The 26,559-nt window shown below is 40.8% G+C and overlaps 1 protein-coding gene across 1 annotated transcript; it reads right to left on the bottom strand.

Annotated features, from left to right (window-relative positions):
• Positions 1 to 1,372: 1,372 nt before the first annotated feature.
• On the bottom strand, positions 1,373 to 3,105 carry LOC147613298 (uncharacterized). The gene is made up of 2 exons (XM_086782775.1): positions 2,026 to 3,105; positions 1,373 to 1,951 (listed from the first exon to the last, which is right to left on the bottom strand). Exons 1-2 carry the CDS (start codon positions 3,103 to 3,105, stop codon positions 1,373 to 1,375), a joined length of 1,659 nt encoding a protein of 552 aa, XP_086638901.1.
• Positions 3,106 to 26,559: the final 23,454 nt, after the last annotated feature.

The raw sequence follows: 26,559 nt of genomic DNA, 5'->3' as shown, positions 1-26,559 counted from the left end.
CGCATGTATGTGCGTAGGGATTCATAAATTTTAAAGATAGATCTGAGAACATGGAGAGCATACCCCATGGAAGGGCAACTATTCGGTAATGATTCGGTCACAAGGGAGCAAACCACATCCGTACAAATATACCAGCCCACAGTGGAAAATTCCAAGGAAGAAGAGGAAACGGAAACGTATGCATCACTTCCTCCTCCGGACTTCAGTGAAAACTGGATGCATGTGCTAGCTACCATAGATGTGATGCAACCCAGGGAGACCCAATATGTGGAATCTGGAACTATCCCTAGAACCTTTGTCTGTTATGGATAATTGGCAAACCATTGATAAAGAATCAGAAGAGGAGGCCTCTAGCATAGAAGGGACCGTAACACAAGGCTGTACCAACGCTCAACGCCTTAGAAGATGGCGAAATAGAAACGATATATTGCCTGACGAAATGCCCTATTATGAAGAAAACCCACGAATGCCCAGTGGCTGAGATACCTCGAAGCCACTAAGGTACACGATGAGTTTTCTAAGGATCGGGGTGAGGAATTGAGTAAGATATCATTGGAGGGAAAACATAAGGAGAAAATCACCCTTCAAGAGCCAGAAACACCTAAGCTTACGAAAGCTAGGCATCGAAAACGAAACAAAGCTTTGGCAGAAGCCGAGTGTGAGGCTAGAGAAGTCATGGCTAAAACAAAAAGTGAGAATGAGGATGAACCAGACTTGCTCTCAGTACTAGACCACTTCAAAACCTACACTATTGAATGAACGAAAAGTGGTATGACTGACGGCAAAAAGGGTTATGGAGGATGGGCTATCCACATGATACGATGGCCCGATGGAAGTCAAGGAAGTTGATATTATTGCGGGACCAGGGGAGGAAGCCAGACCCGTGTATATTGATAAGGACTTGACTTCAATTCATTAGGGCCAAGAACGACTCAAAAAGGGCTGTGTAAGGAAGTGATTAATTTGCTAATTAGCAGAGCCGTTGACGGTCAAAACGACTCCAAATTTAGCGATTTTTCTAAATAAAAGCACATCCAAGTTATTTAAAGCGCATTCAAGTACATACCTTTTAAAATTAAAAAAACAATTTCACGATTCTCGGGATAGTTAATGCCGACGTGACCACGATTCTTATTTTTGAATTTTTGCCGCCCCTCTCTCACTGTTTCTTTGCCATTCTCTCCCTTTTTTTGTCACTCGGATATGGCTCTGTTCTTCACGAGCTTTCTCTACTAACTTTTTATGCTTATTGCTCTGTTGCATCTTTTATCAAACTTCACATGAGTGAAACATAATAAATTTCACCTCAATATTAATCTCAATAAAGAGTATGCGACTACACGAAGTTCTTTTCAAAGGCCGTTGACAGATTTCAATGAAGTTCAACCACTTCGGAATGAAGGTAAAAAACATATCGATTTATGGACGGAGGGAAGTTTATATCCACCAGACCTTGAAACTGGAAGGTATCCTTCTTTTCATACTCCTCATGATTTGATGAGATTTGTTGGAGATGGGGTTCATGGCTTACTGGGTTATAGTTTAAGGCTTGCTTACTCTTCAATAAACTATTTATCATACATTCAAAATCTCTTTCCTTGGCTGCAGCAGCATAGCTAGCATAGCAAAGAAAGTAACCTGCTCTAGAGGCATTAAAGCTTGCAGCATAACCAAAAATCCTAAGGGCAGCAGCTCTCTCAAGAAGCAATATCTTGTTAGCATTTATTCGAAGGGGTGTGTAACCAAGAAACCTTGACAATACCTTTAGTGCAAATAAAGGTAGCTCAGGCTCTTCAGAATATTGACTATGAAAGGCACAAAAGGTTGCCTTGTCCAACAAAGGAAGATAGTGCAAAAGAGAGGATGAATCTTTCTTAAAGGTTCCTTCTGTTGCCTTTCCTCGTGAACCTTTGGCTCTTCCAAGAAAATTATCACTGTCAAGAAGTTCAAGCTGCAGAAAAAAATAATTGATTAAAAAAAGCTTTAAAAGATAGAAAATAAATCAAGGGTCATTAATGAAACAACTTTCTGCAATTCATCATCTGCAACAACCTTCTCCTGTGTGAGGTTGAATAAACCAAAATTTTCCTTCTTTGCAACCTCTTCTTCTAAATCTCTCAGCTTGATATCTCTCCCAAAAGATTGAATACCAAGCTCCTGGAGCCTGTTTTCAAAATCCTCATCCTTCAAAGAAGGTGCTTCCTCCTCAACTCTCTTCATGCAAACAGCAAGTGCATCAGGAGCAGTAACAAAAGAATCATTTGAAGTCTGGAGATCAAGAGATAAAAACTCCTCCTTGGACTCTTCCTCTGTGTCAATAAAGTCCAAGGCAACCTCAGAAGCCTCAGCTATAGCTGCAATACAGTAGTCCTCCCTTATATTGAGAAGAAATTGAATCTGATGAAGAGGGATGAAATCTTTGTCATTAATAAGAAAGGAGGGGAGGCTTGGTATAGTAAGGGAGGCCTCAGACACCTCCACATCTTCAATGGGTTCAGGGATGAGGGTGCTTGCTTTAAACTCTGCAACATCCAAACCTGCACTTTCTTTTTCCTCTGAAGCAAAATCAATCTTTTCCATCTCCAAGGTCTCAGATTTCTCTATGTTCAAAACAGTGGAGACATTCAAGTTTAATTCATCCTTGGATGGAACATCTTCACCTGGAACTTGAGCACTTTTCTCATCTTTGAGAAAAAGAAAGAAAAGAAAAGCAATGTCCTTTGAAACAAGGTTGCAACTTTTAACATGGAGTGGACAGGATATGGATTCTGGGATTAGAACATTGGACTTCTTTGAAAACCTGCCAAACCTTCTGAAAACTTTATTTTTTTCAAGAGAATTTTGAGTGAAATCAGTGAGATGAATGTAATCTTTTCCTTCCAGAATCAAACATTGACCAAGAACTGCATCCTCAAATTCCTTTAATTCATCTGAAATAAACTCTCTAAGTTTATCCAAGATTTCACCAAGCACAAATTTGGGATTGAAAATTTTCAATGCCTCTGAGTAGACTTGCATGTCTCCACCAACCTCCAAAACGGCCTCCAGCAACCTTTCACTTGGGTCATCGAAAATTTGTTCTCTTCCCTCAAGATTAGTACTCATATCTTCGGTTCAATCTGCAAAAGAAATGGAATAGAAGCACCAAAACATAGTGGAAAACCTGCCTTAGAACCAATTCAACGTCTTAATTCAAGCCTCTAGGTTGTTTAAAGGTTCAAGAAGCACTTACCAATACGGCGCGATACAAGGGCTTTGGAACACCTCTGAGGGCCTCCTTTCGCGTCGTGTTGGATAAGCTGAGGGAAAGAAGTGAAGCACTTGAATGGAGCAAAACGAGGTCTTTGGAACAAATGCAAGGGCCTCCTCTCGCGTTCTATAGGTCAGTTAAGAAACTTGGGTAGAAAATATTTCATCCCGTCGCGCTAATTACATTGGGGTATAAAAAAGATGAGGTCAAAAAATGACCGTTGGTGACACGTGGCTTAGTGCATGGTGGTACACGTGTCACCAACGGTCAAAAATATCTTCAAACACTAGTCACTACCCCACTCGGCCAGACACTTTGTCCAATTCTCCTTCACGACGCGATAGGGGCTCTTCCCACATCCTCTGACCCTCCACTATCGCGTCGTTCCGGCTAGCTCATCTCCTTCACGGTGCTCTAATGCCCCTTCAGTCAAAGTCCAATTCTCCTTCACGACGCGATAGGGGCTCTTCCCACATCCTCTGACCCTCCACTATCGCGTCGTTCCGGCTAGCTCATCTCCTTCACGGCGCGATAACGCCCTTTCAGTCAAAGTCTAAGCCTTCTCCATCGCGTCATTTCGGATACAATATTCACCTCTGAGAATTAAACAGAGCAAGAAGCATATTTCCTGCACGACGCGATACAGACGCTTCAGTCAAAGTCTGAGCCTTCTCCATCATGTCATTTCGGATACAATATTCACCTCTGAGAATTAAACAGAGCAAGAAGCATATCTCCTGCACGACGCGATGCAGACCCTTCAGTCAGAGTCTGAGCCCCCTCTATCGCGTCGTTCCGGCTATCATATTCACCTTCTCTAAGAATTCTACAGTGCAAAAAGCAATCCTCCTACACGACGCGATACAGCCACCTCAGTCAAAGTCCGAGCCACATCTATCGCGTCGTTTTGGATATCATTTTTACAACTTAAAAAAGGTTGTTTTTTCAATCTAAAAGCCTTCTGTATCGCATGCTCTTTTCAATTCTTTGAGCCTTGTCTCGCTTCATCTTGGATTCAGTCATCCTTTTGTGTCAACTTTTGAGATCTCTGACAGTGTTGTTTTAATTTGTTTGAAGTAAGTTTTGTAAAATTGTTTTTTTGATTCTTTGTTGAAAAATGAGTTCAATTATCTTTACATGTATTTGCTTTTGTCTTTGCCACATTAGGTGTCTTTTGAGAGATCTTCCCATAGAATCTGCCATGCAAGTATTTATACTTGATCCACTTGTTACCCACCAGTGTCTCTTCAACAACCAAGGAATACTTTCAAAGTTTTTTGAGCAGTTTGACATGCTGACCATCAACTATATTTTGTATCCCTATGTAGAAATGTATGTCTCAATACCAATGTTTTGATATTTTTTTATTTTTTCTATTATTTATACTTATTGTTTTTTTTGTAGTGGACACTGGAGTCTTATTATAATCAACCTCTTGGACAAAGAAGTCTTGTTTGTTAATTCACTCTCAGGTGTCCACGGTCGAAGCAAAGTGTAAGCACGAGCTTTTTTGGTGTTGAATATTAATATTTACTTGATGTTTTATTGCTCATCTAGAAATTTTTTCTTTCATTTTTGCAGAGCTGCCAAGCTAATTCTTTCACACTTGAACTCTCAATATGAAGAAGATTACAATATGAGTGATTTTAAGTTCTTCAACCAAAGGTGTCCTTTGCAGCCTGACTCAACTTCCTGTGGGTGGAGGGTTCTTGCGAATGCATGGCGATATTTGGAATCAAGATTCAGGATGACAACACTTTCTATAAGTTTGTTTTATATTTACAAAAAGCTGAAGTTATTGGAAAGCTTTTGGAATGAAGGGATGTAATGCATGAAAAATATGAGTAATCACCATGTAAACATGATGCCTAAGTGTGTTTAGTCTCTCACCAAGAGAATGGAAATAGCCTTCCACAAGCCAAGAGAGAAGCCATGAGCTCCAAGAAACATAAGTTTCCATTTCTAAAAATGATCATCAAAAGTTACAACCATGGTCCAAGTCCCCTCTTTTATACATGGACTTGTCCCATTATTAACCCTATTGAATAAAGTTCCTACTTTATTACAAACCATCCCTTCCCAAAGATTTTGTCCTCAAAATCAATAACATGTACAATCTCAAAGTATGAGACTCTAATGTAATCAATGGGAAGTGGTTAAGAGTTCTCAAGTACATCCAAAGCACATATACAATGAAAATCCGGATGTATACAAGTCCACAAAGCTTCAAGCCCAAAGTGTATGAGTGGGACTGTTATGACAGCCCTTCTAGTCGATGAAGATCCTTGAAAATCCTTCATTTAGACTCCATATATTGGGCTGAAAATGATATGTACACTCAGCCATATGTAGCCCACATCATAATCTTTCATTAGGATACGCCATGAAGCTTGTTGGAGTAGAAAAATAGGCCCAATAGTAGACCTTCCCAAAGCTGTCCAGAAATTACAGCATGTATACTTCTCCTCATATTACCCAATTTGCTCAAGTAAACCATACCACTTGGTCACGGAAAGTCATCCACAAGTAAGCCATGTTGTTGGACATACTCCAATGATTGCCAAGTAGCCTCATCCATGGGTAATTGCTTCCATTTGACAAGGTATTCATCAATATTCCAATTCCTCAACTCTCTTGTCCTCTTGCCAATAACCCTCTCCGGCTCATAAATGATCTCACCTTGCGAAAGGATCCATCCTTCTTCTTCACCAAGAGAACGGAAGATGCAAATGGAGATTGTGAAGGTTGAATAAGACCCACAGCAAGCAAATCTTGCACTTGCTTAGCCACTTCCTCTCTTTCTACCTTAGACAAATGGTAAGGAGGCTTGTTGACAACCTTTGCATTCGGTTCAAGTACTATGGCATGGTCAATCTCCCTCTTAGGTGGTAGACTCTTTGGCACTTGCAAAATATCTTCATACTCCTTAAGAAGAGTTGCCATTTCCTCATCTATGTGCTGTCCACTGCCTTCCATCCCCTCTTGGGTAACATGTAACACATAGATAGTGCCAAAAGCCTTAATCTCTTTCTTGAGTCGCCTTGGAGTGATCAAAGAGAGCTTCTTAGGTGCATTTGCAGCAAGTACCACTTGTTGCCCATGATGTAGAAAGCTCATGAAACCTTGTTGAAGGTTCATGTGAATGTCACCAAGTGAAGCCAACCAATCACACCCCATGATAATGTCGATGGGACCCATATCCAAAACCACCAAATCACCTTCCCAAGTGTATGAAGAGGATAAAACCACTTTTGTAGAAGGGCAAACCAAGCTAGTCTTCTCACTTTCCCCATTTGCCAAGGGCAAACCAAGCTAGTCTTCTCACTTTCCCCATTTGCCACTTGCACTTGGAACGTTGTAGGTGTCTTCTTTGTGTTGAGTTTGAGAGAGTTGATGGATTTAGAGTTGATGAAGCTATGAGTGCTCCCGGAATCCACAAGAATATGTGCAACCCTCCCATTGATGGTCCCCACCAACCTTAGTGTGCTTGGGTTCTTGCAACCTGCCAACAACTCTTGTGAGATAGAGCATATGCAAGCTGAAATTTCTGCATTTGTAGGCATGTCTCCGTCCACAAGGCTTTCCTTAACTCCACCTCCCGGATCAACGGAAACTCACCATCCTCCGTGATGAAAGAATGGTCTTCAAGTGACTCCTCATGTGCTTCTTCATTGCAATCCTCCCATTCCTCAATGTCATGAGAGTCATCCTTGTTCTCTTCCTCATCCATGAGGATCATAGTGGCCACAATCTTCTTTGATTTGCACACATGCCCGGGTGACCACCTCTCTTTGCACTTGAAACATAGCCCTTTGCTTCTCAACTCCTCAATCTTTGGATCATCCATTCTTTGAGTCTTCTTGAAGGGTTGAAAGGGCTTCTTCTTCATGAAGTCACTACTCTTTTTGGCATCAAATTGATGTATCCCATTCTTTGGCTATCCACCCCCAAATGATGTAGGAGTTCTTGGATTAGAGGATGGTAATGTAGAGGTAGGACCTTTCCCAAAATTGTAAGAAGTAGTGGTTGGTTTGAGTGTGTCTTTGGTGAAGGTCATGGGCTGAGACCTCTTGTACTTTGGTTCATAGAGTTCGGCTAACCTCATAGCTTCTTTGAGAGAGCTAGGCCTTTGAGCCGACACATCCGCCTTGATGAAGTGTTCAAGCCCATGCACAAACTTTTTCATCTTCATGTCTTCACTCAAGCCTTCCACGTACATTGAAAGCTTCAAAAATCTCTTGATGTAACCTCTCACCATCATCCCCTTTTGAGAAAGCTCATACCATTCTTCATGGTATCGGTCGAGCACTAAGGGTGAAATGAAGGCCAAGTTCATCTCCCGCTTCAATCCTTCCCAAGTTGATGGCGTGTTCCCTTGTTTGACCAAGTGCCTCCACCATTGATGAGCATAATCTTCAAGATGTAAGGAGAAAAATTGTACCATATCACGCTCACTTTTTGGGTAAAGTTGGAAATACGTGTCAAGCTTGGTAGCCCACTCCTCCAACTCTTGCGGAGATGACCCATCACCTTTGAACTTTGATAGTGAGATTTTGTCTTTGACATCCTTGGAAGATATGTGGGATGGGTTATCATGTTGGGTAGAGGGCTTGAATCTTTGCATCTTCGAGTATGACTCCATAAATTGTGCAAAGTCTTTGTAATCCCTCTTGATGATATTCGACAATTCCATCCACTTCTCATGAGCATCCCTTTGTCTTTGGGCAAAGGACATTCGAGTGCAATCTCCTCATCATTCACAAACACCTCATCCTCTTCCCTTGAATGCATTGCCCTAGAAAAGGTAGGACCCTTTGATGCATTGAGGTGAGACAAACCCGAATGAAAAGAAGGAGGAAACATGTCCTTGACAAGAGGTCTCCGTACATCCGCCATGAATCCCCGAGTGGATGCTCCCAATGGATCCTCTTGTACGGCCTTCATGGAATCCTCATTCAAGATGCCCTTGCCTTCTCTTTGCTCATAGTCACCATAATTCCCATGCTTTTCTTGTGCTTGAGACTTCCCAAACTTGTCCTCCATCACACCAATCCGTGAGGATAATGTTTCAAAATGAGAATCAAGCTTGGAGTCTAAGGTCTCCAACCGTTGTACAAGCATTTGCATGAGGGTGTCATGGTTAACCGCCGCTTGTGTCCCTTGAGAAATTTGATTATGTACATTGCCCCCATTGTCTTCATTGATGAATGCATCCCTTGCATCCATATTACCTTCTATGTCCTCATCACCAATGATCATTTCTTGCACAACATCCCCACCCTTGCGTGGTCTTCCCTTCGGCATAGTGAAGAAATGCAAGATGTTGGTAGAATGCCCAAATGATGTCGGAATTGGACAAAAGAAGGTTCTATGGGTAGGTAATGGTGTCTACTATCCTCCCAAATGAACACAGTAAGAATTAGGTGTGGGCAAGTACTCTCTGTTTTAGGGTTTGTGCGGGACAGCTGAAAGTAGTAATTTGGCTCTAAAACGCAAAATATATGTCGGAATCAGGATTTTGACGGCTCTATAGAAAGCTAACGGAAGATAGAACCTACCCCTAAAAGCATTTTGATTTAGTCAAAGTGGAAGTATATTCTGTTTGACTTTGACCAGAAAGTCAACATGACTACTTTGACCGAGATTGTGATATCCGATTAAGGGGTTCTATGGCTCATTTGAAAACTCTCAAGGAGTAGAATAGAGTCGTGTAATCACTCGGACCTAATCCCAAAAACCCTAGGATTGAATTAGGGTTTTGTAAAATCCTAGAAATTCCCAAAATTCGGTCCCAAAGCTCAATCCGGCTACAAATGATTGGTGTTTCTCCCCTTGGTAGTTGTGAATAACTCTTCAAGTGTATCCATGGAGTAAATCTCCAATCAATAAGCTTTTTTGGCTCCCTTGTTGGAAAAAATTCCGCCAGAGTCTCCTTTGTAATTGGAACCAAATCTCAAATGAAAATGCAACTTCTCAAATCACAATGCAATACTCTTTGTATCCCACAATGTCATGAAAGATCATATGCACTCTTTGTCCATCAAAGCATTTGCAATATCCACACAATATGACGAAAAAGTGGCCCATTGCTCAAATGCATCCACAAAGTCGATGGTGAGGATTGTTGAGGACGCGCGTTGAAGCTTGCCGATCTCCCGGCCAAGCTCTTCTCACCCCTTCACCGAGTTTTCCTCCAAGGTGAAGGTTGAGGCCATTTCTTCACACCGGTGTACCTAATCCCCCTTTGTACCGCTTTACCAAGCAATCACGGCACAAAGAGTTCAAGCCATTCTCCCCTTGGCCTCTCCAACCAATGCCAAGGTACCCTCACACATTGCTAGATTCTATAGAAACTTGAAGTGGTAGCAATGGTGAGTGTAGGTACAAAATGATGTGGATAATATCAAATGATAGAACAAGTTTGTTAGCTTACAAGTATTGAGCATGACTCATGCCCTTTTACAATTTAGAACTCATCAATAAAGCATGGACTCATGCCTCAATCCATCATCCAAAAGCTCCAACACAAACCAACAATTCACAATGCCCTCACCATGGCATTTGCACAAGCATTTGTTAACCACAATCAAGGCATTTGCAATTGCATTCCAACAATCCCTTTCACATCATATTGACAAATGCATGCTTCCAAAACTTATGCTCTCTTATGCCCATGTGTAAAACATAGCATTGGCATGGCTATGTATAGCATCCATAGTGTCCATATGGCATCAAGATGAGCATGAGGGACTCCAAAAACATTGCATAAACTTGCTATTCCATCAATGCCATGCCAAATGAGACATAATGAAGAAAATCCCCCAAAATGTGATCTATGAATTGGCCAAGCTCATGTGGAATCAATTCCTTTCACCATTGCCATCAATAATGCATGGAGAAGCAATATTGGCATGTGAATGGTCAAGCTTTAATGGTTAATTTCTGAAAATTAGGGGAGTTTGAATGTGTCCAACCCTAATCCATTCCCAAGCTCCACCAAATGCTTCAAACTTGCAAGGGATTGATCAAACCACTCACCAATGTCATCCGGAAAGCTTCAATGGTAGAAAATGTTGAAGAAGCCTCTTGTTGAAGAAAAACGTAGCCTCTTTTTGCTCCCTGATTTGCAGCCAAAGAACACCATTTCTCCCTCTCCATTGGCCATGAAATGCTCCCCAAAATCTCACCAAAAAGGGCTAAAACACTTAGCAATCCTTCATGAAGCTTGTGGCTAAGCTTCATAGCTTGGAGGAGGCATGGAAGAGGCGATGAAAATCAACGAAAATCAGCCCCAAAATTCAACGTGGAAGTGAAAATTCAGCCCCATTGCTAGTCTCCATGCTCATTGAGAGAAGAAATCACCATAATATGATGCTTGCAGCCATCTATGTTGAGTAGAACTTGGCAATGAAAGCTCAACTTTCAGCCATGGAGAAAGGTTCACAAGCTCCCAAATCTTGAGAAAAAATTTGCAAGAAAGAGGCTCAAATGAAAGATCTCAAGAAGCTCTACAAAAACCCTAAGGTTTGGCATCAAAACGGGTAAAGGAAGAGCATCCCATGGCTATGGAAAGCTTGAGGAAGAAGAAGATGATTACTAAACGTGATTAGCAGAAAAGTTAATTGCAATTAGTCACTTGCCCTAAGTTTTGGCCCGACTGCCCCAAATTTTTGGTCCAGAGGCCCAAAATTTGGTCCAAAAATGACAAAATTGGCCAAAATCACTCAAAATTCAAGCAATTTCCATGAAATGCTCACCATCTCCATGAGATTAAGCAAGATTAGAGAAGATTTGTCAAGAATCACTCAAGGATTACAAGAAAATGAGAAAAAAAATGAAAGAAACTCAAATTTTCAAGCAAATTTTCCCAACAACCCATGCATGCCCATGATCAAAATCAAGAGCTCTGATACCAATTGGAATGAAGGGATGTAATGCATGAAAAATATGAGTAATCACCATGTAAACATGATGCCTAAGTGTGTTTAGTCTCTCACCAAGAGAATGGAAATAGCCTTCCACAAGCCAAGAGAGAAGCCATGAGCTCCAAGAAACATAAGTTTCCATTTCTAAAAATGATCATCAAAAGTTACAACCATGGTCCAAGTCCCCTCTTTTATACATGGACTTGTCCCATTATTAACCCTATTGAATAAAGTTCCTACTTTATTACAGCTTTATAGCTTTTTTTATCTTTTTTCTTCTTCTTGTTACAGTTGCAAGAATATCCAGAGTCCTGGGTCAGCTGGGTAAGGGAAAAGGCTGTTTCAATGGTCCTTGAAAGATCAATCAATCCATACGACCCAGATTCCCCTTTCCCAACCAAAAAGCAAAAATCTTCGAAGAAAGTATCTACAAAGAAGGAATCAAAGAAGATTTTGAAGGAACCTGTTAAGACTGAAGAGAAATCTGAGAAGAAGAGCCAGGGAAAAGAGAGAAAAGGAAAGAAGAAGGCGAAAGGTCCTCCGTTCCATTCACCACTCAGATTCAACATTAGAAAAATTCTATTGAACAAGAATAAGAAGGTTGCTCAATCACCAAAGCCTCCTATGCCAACACCCATGCCTCCAAAATCATCTTCCAAGTCTCCCAAATTATCACCTAAAAAATCTCCCAAGCCTTTTGAAGAGCCACAATTCTCAAAAGCCCCCAAGGTTTTATCAAGAGAGCACCCTGAAGACTCTTCACAGCCCCCTGTCGAGTCTCCTAAGCCAGCAACCCCCCCAAGGCCAAGTTCAACAAAGAAGGCTAGTGAGACTTTCTTTTCACCTAGATTCAGCAAACAAAAAAGAAAGAGGGACTCTGAAGCTCTTGGGTCCTCGAATGTAAAGAGAAAGATGGATTTTGATTAATGTTCATTTCTAGCCTCATTTATGTAAAAATTTGTTTATTTTTACTTTGTAATGAAGCAGCCAGTTTGTGTCAAATAGATGTACTCCTCAACTGAGAAAAATCTTTGATGATGATTTTGCAGTAAAAAATGTCATAAGTACCAGCATATTGAGTCAGACAACAAGATCAAAACAAAATCTTTATTTGAAAAGTATTGTGATTACAATTTCATGATCTTGCATTTGGCTCAAATACAACTCTTTTGGGTGGAAGACATGTGATACAAGATGTTACATTCTCCATCCTTTTGCTTACAACAATTCCATCTACTTTAAATTTATATTCAGAGGATGTTTCATCAAGAAACTTAAGTGACTCTCTGACATCTTTCGGCATCCAATTAGCTGTAACTATAAGTTCTCTAGGCTCAGTTAGTTGATGTACATATATTTTTAATTCAAACTCTGGACAGTTCTCTTCTGAATCTAGGGGTACCCAGAAACCTAGCTTGCTTCTCCATCTTCTATAATCATAACCTAAAACTAATGATTGACGACATAATTGGTATGAAATTGACAGAGAATTGGGGCTTATTCTGCAACTAATATTGTCACCAATGTGGTAAGTTTCTTTGGTTCTCCATCCTTCTCCAAGCACAATGTCGAGTTCAGCCATAGAAAGTCTTCTGTTGAGCCACATTGTCTTTGATCGTTGTAAATCCATGGTTTTGAAACATGCCACAAAGACATGTAAAGGTAAGAACCATTGAACCTTTATCCTTCTTGATATTCTACCCGGAGACATAGCTTTCAAAATGTCTTCTTTGATTTTGAATTTGAAGCTCGATAAAGTAAGTGAGTCTGGAGATTTCCAATCTAGCGAGTTGATGGTAGGAACAGGCACTTCACGAAGTTGTCCTTTCTCACCTTCTCTTGATGGAACCATATATTCTGCAAAATAGACAAACAAATCCATCGATTTGAAAAAAGATGGTGGTTTATCAGCATACAAAACATCTGCAATTCCTTTGTGAATTGCATTGAAGGTTCCACTCAAACTTTCAATAGGTTGCCACTCCATAGCTGTCGATGGAAAGATAACTGAAAGAAAAACCATAAACACTTACATCAAAAGAAAATATGAGATATTTTCATATTGTCTTTAAAAATAATATTTCTTACAATAAGATTGTAGCATGTGATGCTCATTTGGATTAAGCATCATATCTTTGGCCATGTACACATGTTGAACTTTGGCAAGCCAGCCATTGTTAGTCACTTTGAAGGCAAGAATTTTTCCTTTCCAGTGATTTTTAACTGCATCTCGCTTGATTCTTTTCACTTTATGTGCACCTTTACAAGAAGGAAGCATTGTTACCCAGTCATTTATTTGAAAAGACATAGGTTTCCAAAGTCCTTCCTCCCTGATATTATTAAAAACACAAGAAGTGATACTATGAGATGGACGACGTGCAGAGTTTGCCATGGGAACTTAGAAACAGAGAAAAGCTGCAAAAATTCTACAAAGAGAGAGAGAGAGAGAGAATGTGAAAGAAAGGATACGAGAAGGAAACAATGTGAGATTGAAACAAAGGATAGTGTAGACGTTCGAGACTGACTTGTCATGTCATAAATGACGTTATTTTTAAAATTTGAAATAAAGATTTTGTATCTTCTTTGATTTTTTTGAAATAAAATATAGAGCTCACGTCTGGTACGGTGGGTCCAAACTTTTATGTTTAGTCATCCGGAACTCTAAAAAATAGCGGTCTCCGCCAAAAGATAGCGATTTTTCACGGTTCTCCTTGAAAATAGTTCTCCAAGACCCAAGATAGAGGAGACAAGAATGCCATACTTTTGTATACGTGGCAAATATCTATTGGACCATTCCTTAATCTTTAGATTAACAAACAGCCCGTTTTTAGACTTTTTGGCCCTAATGGAAAAAGGTGAGCTCGTTGCCCTCATTAAGGAATTTAAGGACTGTTTCACCTGGAATTACAAGGAGATGAAGGGTGTACCACCTGAGGTAGTGCAGCATACGATTCCATTCATGGAAGGATCAACACCAATCAGGCAGATACCATACCATATGAATCCTAAGTATGCGGCAATTGTAAAGGAGGAAATAGATAAACTCATTGCTGCGGATTTCATCTATGAGATAGAACACACGGATTGGTTGTCACCAATCGTAATAGTGCCAAAAAAGAATGGAAAGCTTAGGGTATGTGTCGATCTTAAAAAGGTCAACGCAGCTACTAGGAAAGACCATTATCCGTTGCCTTATACGGAACATGTTTCGGAGAGAGTGGCTGGTGAAGAAGCTTACAACTTCTTGGACAGATTTTCAGGCTAAAATCAGGTGTCAATAGCACTAGAAGACTAGCATAAGACAACTTTCAATACAATGTGGCGGGAGTTTGCATACAAAGTAAAGCCCTTTGGTCTCACCAATGCCCCAACGACATTCCAATGATTGATGTGCACAGCCTTCAAAGACTACTTGCAGAAGTGGTTGGAGGCATTCATTGATGATCTGTGTGCATGGTGTGATATTGGGACACATTGTCTCAAAGAACGGTATATCCACGGATGATAGCAAGGTCAAGTTGATATTGGAGCTGCCACCACCCAACTAATTACAAAGGTGTGCAAAGATTTATGGGCCACGTTGGGTATTATCACCGCTTTATAAATTTTTATGCTGAAATCACCAGGCCATTGTACAAGCTACTCATTGTCTTTGAATGGACTGAGGAATGCCAGAAAAGATATGATCGATTGAAGCAAGCATTGACTAGCGTGCCAATTCTAAGACCCCCCAATTGAAACCTCATATTTCATGTGCATATTGATGCATCAAACTTTGCTATTGGATGCTTACTAGCCCAGCTTGGTGAGTTCAAATTGGACTATCTCTAGTCTGCTTTGCTAGTCGTCAATTGAACGATGCAGAGGTGAGTTACACCACCACAGAAATAAGGATTGGCCATGGTTTATACTGTCAAGAAGTATCGACATTACGTATTGGCCAACAAATTCGTATTCTTCGTGGACCATCAAGCCTTATTATACTTAGTGAATAAACCTTGCACCACATGAATAATCACATGTTGGTTGCTATTAATATTGGAATTCAACTTTACAGTCACGGTAAGAAAAGGGACACAGCATGTGTTAGCCGATCATATGTCAAGAATTCTAAATGGGGAACCAACAACTGGTGTTGATGATGATGACCTCCCTGATGCTTATTTGTTCAAACTGGACATGGTACCCGAATGGAGCGAGGAGATATCTGATTATCTAGCTCATGGTTTTCCACAGGAAACACCCTTGAATAAAGATGAAATGCAGTGGCTTATCAAGCTTGCTACACCTTATCAATTAATTGCGGGAGAACTATATAAGCTAGGTAAAGACAATGTCCTAAGAAGATGTGTGAGAAAAGATGAGTTTGTCAACGATATTGGATGAAGCTCATTCAAGGATAGCAGGAGGGAATTTTGCTAGAGAGATCATGGCTTGCAAGGTACTTCAAGCAGGATTATGGTGGCCTATGTTATTCGGAGACACCATAGAATTTGTCAAAAGGTGCGAAGAATGTCAGCGATTTGCTATCCCACAACAAAGGGACAAGATGCCACTCACCCCTATTACTATAAGACAACCGTTCGAAAAATAGGGGGTAGATTTTGTTGGACCTATTAGTCCAACGGCACATCCATCTCACAAGCCCGATATGTGATTGTGGCCACGGACTATTTCACCAAATGGGCAGAAGCCAGAGCCTCGAAGCGAGCTAATGCACGAACAACAGCAAAATTATTATATGAACAAATTATCTCGAGATTCGGCTGCCCATTAGAATTAGTTATTAGTGATTGCGGCTCACATTTTATTAATGAGGTGATTGATCATTTACTTGCTGGATTCTTAGTAGTCCATCGCAAATCATCACCATATTATCCATAGGCTAATGGTCAAGTAGAGAGTACAAACAAAATTTTGTGTACTATCTTTAGGAAAACCTTGGAAGCAAGTCGAGCGAACTGGGAGCATAAGCTGACAGTAGTCCTATGGGCATACCGAACATCATTTAAGGTAGCAACATGATACACTCCCTTCTATCTAGCTTATGGTGTTGAGGTAGTAATACCTATGGAATACCTAGTTTCGAGCTTAAGGGTTTCATTGCAAGCACGTCTAACAGAGAATGGATTAGCTGAAAGGCTAATCGATTTAGAGAAGCTTGATGAGACCAGGCTAATTGCATCGCATGGACTCATGGTCGAGAAACTACACAGAAAGCATTGGTTTTAAAAAAACTTGAAATAAAAAGAATTGGAAACGGGGGACCTGGTTCTCATGTATGGCGTAGGAAGCACCAGGAAAAAGAAACTCAAATACAGAGGCCTAGGACCCTTTCGAGTGTCTGAGATCACACCTCAGGGGTCGGTTAGAATTGAGACAATTGACGGCATACAGATGGAGAGTTACATCAATGGAAGCAAACTCAAAAAATATTTTGGACCACTAACCCAAGAGATCCTCTTGCAAGAACATCTCTTAAAACAACAAAAACAGCTCACAAAGAAAAAAATCCAGCAAGCTCAAGAGGAGGCTAAGGCAAGGGAGGCCAAAGCTAAACAATTACTCCAGAAGAGAATGTTACACATGAACTTTTTTGTAAATCCTTGATTTATTTACAAGTGGGAAACCTCTAAGCGAGGAAAACCCAGAAAAAGAAGAGTAACCATAGGCTTCACTACCTAGAAGCAATCAAAGTAAATCCTATAGGCATCAAGAGTGATGTCCCCAGCATCATAAGCAAAATGAAGCGCGTGACCAAGCGAGAACTTGAAGTAATGGAAGGGATCAATGTCATTGGCTGGGAACATGAGGTTGTTCCGAACATGCCATATGGTCCAAAAGACCCAGAATCGGACCCAGCTGAAAAATACAGCAAACTAGACTATGATGCTTGTAACACCCCAAAAAGCCAAAACCGTTTGTGAAAAATGCCCGAAGGGAAACGGAGCCGAAGAGCAATCGAGACCCGGCGAATGAACAATCTGGAGCATACGCAACCCCACAGTAAATGTGGGACAGTCTCCTCAGTAGCTTTACATCGGACAAACGTGAAGGCGCAATATGACGTGCATGTAACAAGCTACCAACAGAAAGAGCACCAACCAAACAGCGCCACAAGAACAGGCGTTCTTTGAGAGGCAGATGACTTTTCCAAATGCGAAACAATGTATGTTTCCACCACATTGAAGATTTGGAGAGAGACCATAGCTAATTACCATGTCCGACAATCCATGCATCCGATTGCAAGAGGGCATAAACTGTCCCAGCTGAAATACATTTCATAGCAGTGATTCCAAGATTCCAATCAGATAGACGGGAATCCACATTCAAGCGAGGTAAAGGAGAAATATCAGCAATCATCCGCTGAATTTCTCTCCAAAGATGAGAATAATGGGATCCCAATTGAAAACGATCCGCCGCAACAGAGAAGGAAAGAACCTGACCAGTGTCATCCACCACCTGATGTATCTGACATATTCCTTTTTGACAAAGAAAATACGCCTGACGAGGTGAACGGTCAACCAAAGTGGAAGAAAATACACGACTCCAATGCAAACTCTCTAGCCGCAGGGAATTGCCCATCAAAGATCGGGAACCATGCCATATCATATGTGAAGTAACTTCCTTCCAATCAATAATGAGAGAAGAAGTGAAAGGACATCCCGGAATGTGTCCTTCAAGTTTTCCACATATAAGATCCCAGTATGTGGGTTGCCAATGACCATAGAACGGCGTGACAATATGCCGACACAAATGGGACACCATGAGAGTCCAGGGTTGCTGCTGGTCCAACAAAACCGGCAAAAGCATAGCTTTCCTAGCCAAAACATGATGTCTCAAATCCAAAATATTCAGCCCTCCAAGGCGCTTAGGAGAGCATAACTTGTCCATAGATAACAATCTGAGGCCCTTTTCGCGAGATGAAGTGCGCCAGAAATGCGCCAATATACTTGACATAAGGGACTTCAAGCGGGATTGAGACCAATATAGCAAAGGTAGATAAAACTGCACATAAGCTACAAGAATGCATTGCACAATTCTAAGATGCACATGAAGCGGCCAAGTGGACAACTTCTAATAATGTAACTTGGAGTGCAAGCGCTCGGCTACCCAATCCAATTTCCGTGTAGCCGATACAGTCCAACCCAACGGATAACCCAAATGAGGAACTATAATGTTCGGAGGAACAAGTTCGCCTGGCCAAAGCAGCTTATGCCAATCATACTCAGTCAGAGCCAATAGTTTGGATTTACGAAAATTCACTTTGAGGCATGCTGCCAATCCAAACAAATGAAGAGTGTGCATAATTTGTTCCACATCATCTTGGTGATTGCGAGGCATAAAGAGAGAATCATCTGCATAAGCTTGCCCAATAAAATGTTTGCCAGAGGGTAATTTCAGGCCCTGCAATCTTCTAGACGAAGTCAAAGACTCCAAATACATAAGCAGGGGATGAGTAGCAATCGCATAAAGCAAAGCACTGAGAGGACAACCTTGCCTTACTGAACGTCCCAAATGCCAAGGATCTGTGAGAAAACCATCCAACAAACCGGCAGAGGTACTATCAGCATACAAGAAATAAACCACACAAGATACCTTAGGCCCAAATCCCAGCCGAAGCATGGTATCTGCAATGTAATCCCAAAGAACAGTGTCAAATGCCTTTTCAATGTCAACCTGCATGACCAATACATCTTGTCGAGTGTATTTCGCATACTCCATGCCAATGATGACATTTGCTAGATTATCAGTAATTTGCCTTTGTGGAATGAAGCCATACTGAGATGGATGCAAACCATCATGCAAAAACCCTTTAAGTCTATTGACAAGCATTTTGGCCAGCAATTTATAAACCACAGGCATGAGCGTAATCGGCCTCCATTGCGAGAACTCTTCACAAAGTGCTTGCTTAGGAATCAACTTGAGCAAGCCTTCTTTCCAAGATGAAGGCAAAACTTGTTGCTCCCATGCCCTGTTTATCATTAACAATAGTGGCTGGTCCAGGTAGTCCCAAAACGACAAGAAAAATTCTACAGTAAGGCCATCCCAACCGGGAGATTTCCAATGGCCCAAATCACACAAACTGGCATACAATTCTGTCTCCGTGAAAGCGGCTTCCAAAAGCTGAGCCTGGTGGGCCGATAAAATCGGAGCAACTTGAGGTAAAAACAAGCGACGAGCCTGTCGACCTTCCTGCGTGAGAGAAGAGGCCTCAAAAATCTTGCCATAATGAGATTCCATGGCTTGTGCAAGCCCCACACGAGAGGTAGTCCAATCACCAGTCGGAAGTTTAATCCTCTTAATAGTTTGAGACTGCCTAGAAAGATGTAGATGACGAAAGAATTGTTTAGAAGTGCATCCTTTATCCGCTATAGCCTTTTGGCGAGCTCTAGTCTACCACTTTGCCAATTTTCTCTCATCATTACGACGCAACAAAGCACGAGCAGAAAGCAACTCTGTCATCTGGATTTCTCTTTGAAGTGTTACCCAGATGCATCAAACTTTGACAAGTGCCTTTGGCCTGTTGAACTTGCTCTTTGAAATGCGATAAATAGTGTCTGCCATAATCCTGGATCACACATTGAACCCGCATAACAAAACGAAACCATGTTGTGTCCATATCAATATGCATTTGAGAGATCAATGGCGAAATAATGTCCACAATCTCATGCTTAAGATAAGCATTATTGACATGCAGAAGTCTCTTTCTAGGTAATGAATCATTGGCAGAACATGAACTGAATTGTATTTTCAAGCATATCGGGAGAGACACAAGGAGTAATCAATCCACATATCACATACAAAATCATCATACTGCTGCATCTGAAAGAGATACCATCGGTCCAGAGGAGCACGATACATTGATCGAGCATTATGCTGAAATGTGAATCCTGGATCATTGGCTTGCAATAGAGGCCACAAATCCAAGGCATTACATGTGTGCTGAAAGAGATCCCAAGCTTGTCGTTCCACATGAAGCATGTGAGAATGTCCAGTAGTATTATCCACATGATTTGGAGCATTATTAAAATCGCCACAAAGAAATGCATTAGAACGCCAACAATAAGAGGAGATGGCATGCCACAAACGAGCCCTGTTCAGTAGAGGCTGTGTATGCATACACACCACCAAACTCAAAAACTTCCCCATTGATAATACATTGAATGACCATCCATCTGCCAGCTGGATCATTGAAAACCAACATGGGAAATAATTCATGGCGAACAAGCATCAGCACTCTAGAGTATCCAGCGGATCCTGCATAAGCTATCCAATATCCCACAAAATAGGAAGTTTGTCTGGCAAAATTATGCTGATTATGCTCTTGAAGAACAGCAATATCTGCTTTGCAAGTATGTACATAGTGCCAGGTTAGCCTCCATTTGTCCTGATTGCATAATCCGTGCACATTATATGAAATGCAATGTATAGAACTATGCATCTTAAATAGTATATACAGTGGGCGAGAAAACCAACAGAAAGCTTAAGAATTCGTGCCCATGGGCACATCCGCATCTGTCGCGGAAACAGCAGCTGCCAAATCAAAACTCGAATCTGGAGGAAACAAGTGATGGCCATCCTACGTTGAAGCGGTGCCCCCTGTAACTACTTCCTTATAAGATCGAACAACTTTATCCCGGGCCTGAGCCATGGAAGAGTTATCATTACAAGGCAGTTTTTGCTGAGCAACATTCTTCAAGGGGGGCACATAATTGCGAGAAGATGGTAGAATAGTATGATTCATGCTTGTGTGGAAGAGTGAGAGAGAGTGATTGCCTTATGTGGTGACGGTGTGAGCGACTCTACGGTGATAGCGTGGAGGTGGAGCTTGGAGGTTTGTAGCTTAACAAGTGAGCTTGGAGGCCTTAAGGGACTCAAGTTCGAAGCATTGGTAAGTTCCCTACGATAGTTGTGTTCTATTGCTCTTCCTTTAGGTGAATGCATTGAGTTCCCTCTTGGAGGTGAGGTAGCCCCCATAACAGATTCTTAAAAATGATTACAAGTGGCTTTTTGTAAGAAAAGTTAATGTTTTAAATTTTAATGTAGTTTGGTCTTGAATAGGCACCTATATGTTGAGGGAGGTGGAGCCCTTTATAAATTGAATTCATTAGGCCCACGTATTTAACTAAGGTCACAAGTTTAAAAAAAATTCCCTCAAAATTTTTTTGGGACCAATATTAAGTATGTATATTATCTTAAAACTGAATATACAACTAGATCTTTAACACCAACTAAAATAGCAACTTGAACCAAGACTACAAACTGCACACACCCACTAATTACCACATTTCACTTCATTCAGCAGATTACACAACAAATTCCATCTGTCATCCTCCAAAAGAAAATTGGGTTTCCCCCAAGAAACTTGATACCCCAATCGGATGCAAGCTCCATCATAGCCTCAGTGGTACACCCTCTAGGGGTTTGCTTTTCCAATATGTCCCCCTTTTTTGACCAAATTTTAACTATAGGTCTGGTCCCCACAGGATTTTCTATAGAGATAACAAATGTATGATCCACTTGCTTCTTGTACCATCTTCTAGTTTTGGGACCAAATCTAGGTAGTTTAGGCTTCAGACTCTCACCAATACTGACTTGCAATATATGAATCACCTATTAGGTTAACCTAGTATGCTTAAAGGTTCCCCCAAGTAAATATAGAAATCAAGTGATGCCCATCTGCAATTTTTGCATTAGCTAACTCATCCCCTCTTTTTCTAGCATATTCACACCAATTACAGACCCACACACATTTATGCATCAGATTTGTCACATCCAGTCCAAGAAGAGATCCATTCTGAAATACAGTAGCATTCCTAGAGATCCACATTTCCCACAAACAGCATGCTCTAATAATGTTGAAGAGCATATCTATAGCCTCATCATTAAAAGTCCACTTCCCTAAGATCCAATCACGGACCCCAATAAGTTTGAATCCCCAAACATTGCTCAACCCAAAATGCATGGTTCCATCTTCCAAGGTAGTTCTGCACCTAGGACAGCACCCACTAGTAAAGTTATTTGCATCAATTTAATCCCAATGGGCAAAGCCCACATGCCTACCCTCCACAAGTAGACTTGAAATTTAACAGGCAACTGACTTTCCCACAATAGTTTCGATCTCTTTTTCCAGCAACCAAAGCTCCAGCTCACCCTCCGGATCCTATTACAATACTCCACATTGTTTTCCCCTTTTCTTAGTTCAGTGTACAGGTCTCTAGTTTTGAAAAGGCCTTCCAAATTCTTAAACTTCAGAAACCCTCTTTCAAAATATCACATTAATATGCCTTGTAAAAATCTATTGGTCTTCATTATTACAAGTGGTCCAGACTCCTCTTCGGCCCTTCGGTGGGCAGGTTGATTGCCCTTCTCTCTCTCTCTCTTTCTCTTTGGATCTTTTTTATTTTCCCCTTTAAAACAAAACAAAAATCATATATTTTATCTAATCTCTCTCTCTCTCTCTCTCTCTCTGTCTCTCTCTCTCTCTCTCTCTTAATGTCTCTTACTCTCTTACACTCCCTATTTCTATAACCTGCCCATTCCATCCCAAACCAAGCAAATCGCTCTCGGTACAGCTTATTAGAGCCGATTCCTCTGCATATTAATGTATAACCCTGAAGCAAGGAAAAAGTATCCCAAACAGCCATAGCCTTCTAAACATTATCTCTTTGAGCCTGATAGTTTTAGGAGTCTCTGAGAGAGGGTGGTTTAATATCCCCTAGATACAAGGAATTACCAAATCCTAAACATGAAAGAATCATCTGCCAATGCCTGGCTGACCATCTGCTCTCCGCTTGGAAGAGTAAGCCCTATTACTTCACTGGTCTCCACTAGCTTATCCAGTCGAGATAAGATTGGATGTGTAACAATTTCAAACAAGAGAGGGCTAAGTGGGCATCCCTGCCTGATCGATCTTGTTAAATGAATGGGCTCAGTCACCCCACCATTAATCATAAGCCTAGCCACTGCATGTTGGCTAATAGTATAAATCAAAGAAGATATATGAGGGCCAAATCCCATAGGCTGCATAAGCTGTGAAAAGAAAAGGCCAACTAATGTGATCATCAGCCTTTTCAATATCTAGTTGAATCATAACCACATCTTGCCTCAAAGCCCTTGCATAATCAATTCTAATTTGTACATTCAGTATATTATATTTTGACCTTTAATAAATCCATATTACCTTGGATGAATCAAAGTAGGAAGAAATCGTTGCAACCTATTGGCCAATACCTTTGCAAATATCTTATACATGGCCCCCATCAATGACGTAGATTAACTAGGGATGGAACTTTAGTCAATAAACGTACAAGCCCAATCTTCCAACTCGTAGGCATGATACATGTATTGCACACCTCCTAAAAATAGAAGCGAGAGAGACCTTCAACTCATCAACATACTTTGTGAAAAGCTCATTGGGGAGCCCATCCCATCCTGGACTTTTCCCTTTAGGCAAATGCTTCAACACATCTTCCACCTCATTCACAAAAATATATCTTTCTAATTCATTTGCAGAGCCGTCTAATACTTGGTGTGAACCAAGTGAAACAAAGACTCTCTAGCTGCAATGACATCATGAGATATGACCTCCTACGGATCCAACAAATGGCAATAAAAGTCCATACACACATCTAGAATCAATTATCAATACTCCTTGCCTATCTTGCATCCTGCTCATGTGCATGCTTTTGCTGCAAGTGAGCAAAAGAATGTATGTGACTGAAAATTAGAATACATTAGGGCACCATTCGAGCCATAAGCTTATATCTCACATATTGATTCTTGTGTGCAATGCTACAGCCTGATGGTACAACCAATCAATAGCTATCTCAATGTTAGGGAAAGAACCGTCCTCTTTAACCACCTGGTTCAAATCAACCAACAAAAATTCTAGGTTCCGCAACTTCTCCCTAAAATATGATGCATTATGAATACCATACTGGTGAGCAAGCTTTTGAATATTGAACATACAACACTCCCAAGTTGACACCCCAATAGAGATTACATGGCCTCAAAAGTTTTGTAACACCTGTAACATAAACTAATGGAAAACAATATGTTCCAAGAAAGTCTCGTTAACCTTAAAAGGAGCCTTTCCCAATAATGGCATATAAGCATCCATAGAATGGCTATGCATCTCCAATACCAAAGGGAAATGATCTGACAAAATATGATTATATTCCACCTACATGGACAATATCTTTGTAGAAACAAATCATGCTAGCAAATATACATTCGGTCCAAACGAGCTCTTGTACCCACATATTGTTGAGAGGCATATGTAAATTCTCTCTCATGCGGGTGTAGCCATAACCACATATCTTGTTTCAAAACTTGATGGCAAACACAGCTGAGCCTCTCCCGCCCATCCATAATAGAGTGAGGTGTAGAAGCATGTTCCAGCAATTCACATACATTAAAATCACCCAACACAAAGACATGCTTAGCGTTGCACAAACATAATAAATTGTCCCATAAGTGAAGACATTGTGCAACACCATTAGGCGTATACATCCCCACAAGCCATAATGTTTCATCCATAAACTCCACTTCCACAACAATGAACCGCCGCCTCCGGACATCCTACATAACCTATGATGGCTTAAACTAAGATTTCACTACAATCATGACCCTTGATTGTGTAGTGGGGGGGTGCCCACTATAAAACACAAGAAATTCCTTGTAATAATACACTTGTCCAGCCATGGAATGTTGTTTATGCTCCACAACACAAAACATATCCCATTGACCTTGAAACACAGTACACCACATGCGATAATTCTTAGACAGTGAACACACACCTTTTACATTCTAAAGAGTAATCTTCATAATCCATCAAAACAAAAAGCCAATCAATGAGTGGTACCACCATCGGCCTCTCTTTCCTTAAAATATTACATAGGATCCTCAATGCCTTCTCTCTCCATCTGTTCCCATACTCTTTGGCAGTAAAACATCCACCCATTTCTTATCACCTAAAGTATGGGCATCATTACGTGATGTATCATGTCTCCACTTGACATCCGAATAGTTCTTGTCCGAGGCTGAGACCATAGTCCCCTTTTTTATCAAATAGAAGAAAATTTACCTGATTTTCTTTCGTAACTCTAGTTCTCAAATTATACCAAGAGTGTGATACCCTACCTTGGTTATCTTTCTCTAGAGTCCATCTTGTGGCACCAGGACGAAATGATGAAGAGGCACCATGCACCCACATTTTGATTACCACTAGAAGTAGCTGTCTGGTAAGTGCCTCTCGCCACCACAAGCCAAGGTCTATCTTCTATATTTGCCAAAACTTGTTTGCATTTATCTACTAAAACTTGTTTACCTTTATCTACCACTTGCTCACTTTGTTTTGCTAGTTGTTTGCCCTTCTCTATATTCAAACCAAATGGCAAAACAGGAGCTAATGTATCCTTATGAGTCAGACCCTCGGACACATTCGGTTGTGGCTGAGCATTCACCTCCTCTGGACACTCTGAAATGAAGTGACCATCTCCACACAACGAAAGCGATGGCCTACAAACGATCCCCACTTTAATTTGAAATAAAAAGGGTCAAATCCATCCACACATAACCTATATTGTTGAGGTCAAGGCTTCCTAGTATCTTGCAACATGCAAACCCTGTTTTTATTCTTGGATGACATTCTGGGCTCCACCAACACCTCCCCAATAGTATGCATGGCCAACGGTAACAATTCCCACATAGTTGATGGAAAGTCTACAACCTCAACCCAAATAGGGCATTCTTGGTGCAACATATATCTATACTCTGCCATAGGGCGCTAGGGTACAACATGCACCAACTGTCCATCTAGAAATAACGAGACTTTTTGCATAATCAAATCTCGAACTTCTTTGGATGAGAATAGGACGTCATAGAATCCTCTGGGAGGACCATCAAAGATCTTCTCCACAAAATTACCATCTAATAAATCAATCTATAATTCTGTTGAAGAATTAAATTCGTCTAGTAAAAAAGAAAATTGTAGCCTTGTTATGAAAGGATTCCACTTGTGCCACAAACCGCCATGTTTCCACTCGGGCATCTACCACTTCCTCTATTGGAACCTTGGTAGCCCTAACATGATTTGCCATCACATAGCTCTTTTAATCATTATTAAAAGGCATGCCTTGTCTTTAAATCATCCCTCCAAAGAATACCTGATAAAGCAAAGTCAAACTCGAATATTAGAGAACCTTCAATAGAGATTCGCATCAAGGAAGTTGTATGTTTGTTGTTAATTAAATTTTCAATGTTGATACAACATTGTACCCATGCAATGGGCCAATTTAACTAATCCTTTCATGTTTGTCTCTCATAGTGTCATTGTTACTATTCACCAAAAATAAACACTTACCTTGCATGAAGAGA

This window comes from Cibotium barometz, chromosome 44 (genome assembly GCF_041138505.1).
Source record: "Cibotium barometz isolate CiBa-2024 chromosome 44, ASM4113850v1, whole genome shotgun sequence".
NCBI lineage: Eukaryota > Viridiplantae > Streptophyta > Polypodiopsida > Cyatheales > Cibotiaceae > Cibotium > Cibotium barometz.
Note: the sequence above shows the minus strand (reverse complement) of the source record. Positions and strands in the feature narration are given on the sequence as shown.

Coding starts and splice junctions, on each gene's coding strand:
- LOC147613298 (XM_086782775.1), bottom strand. CDS start 3,105: ATGAGTACTAATCTTGAGGGAAGAGAACAAATTTTCGATGACCCAAGT. Junction 1,952..2,025: donor CAGATGATGAATTGCAGAAA/GTTGTTTCATTA, acceptor TTTTTTCTGCAG/CTTGAACTTCTTGACAGTGA.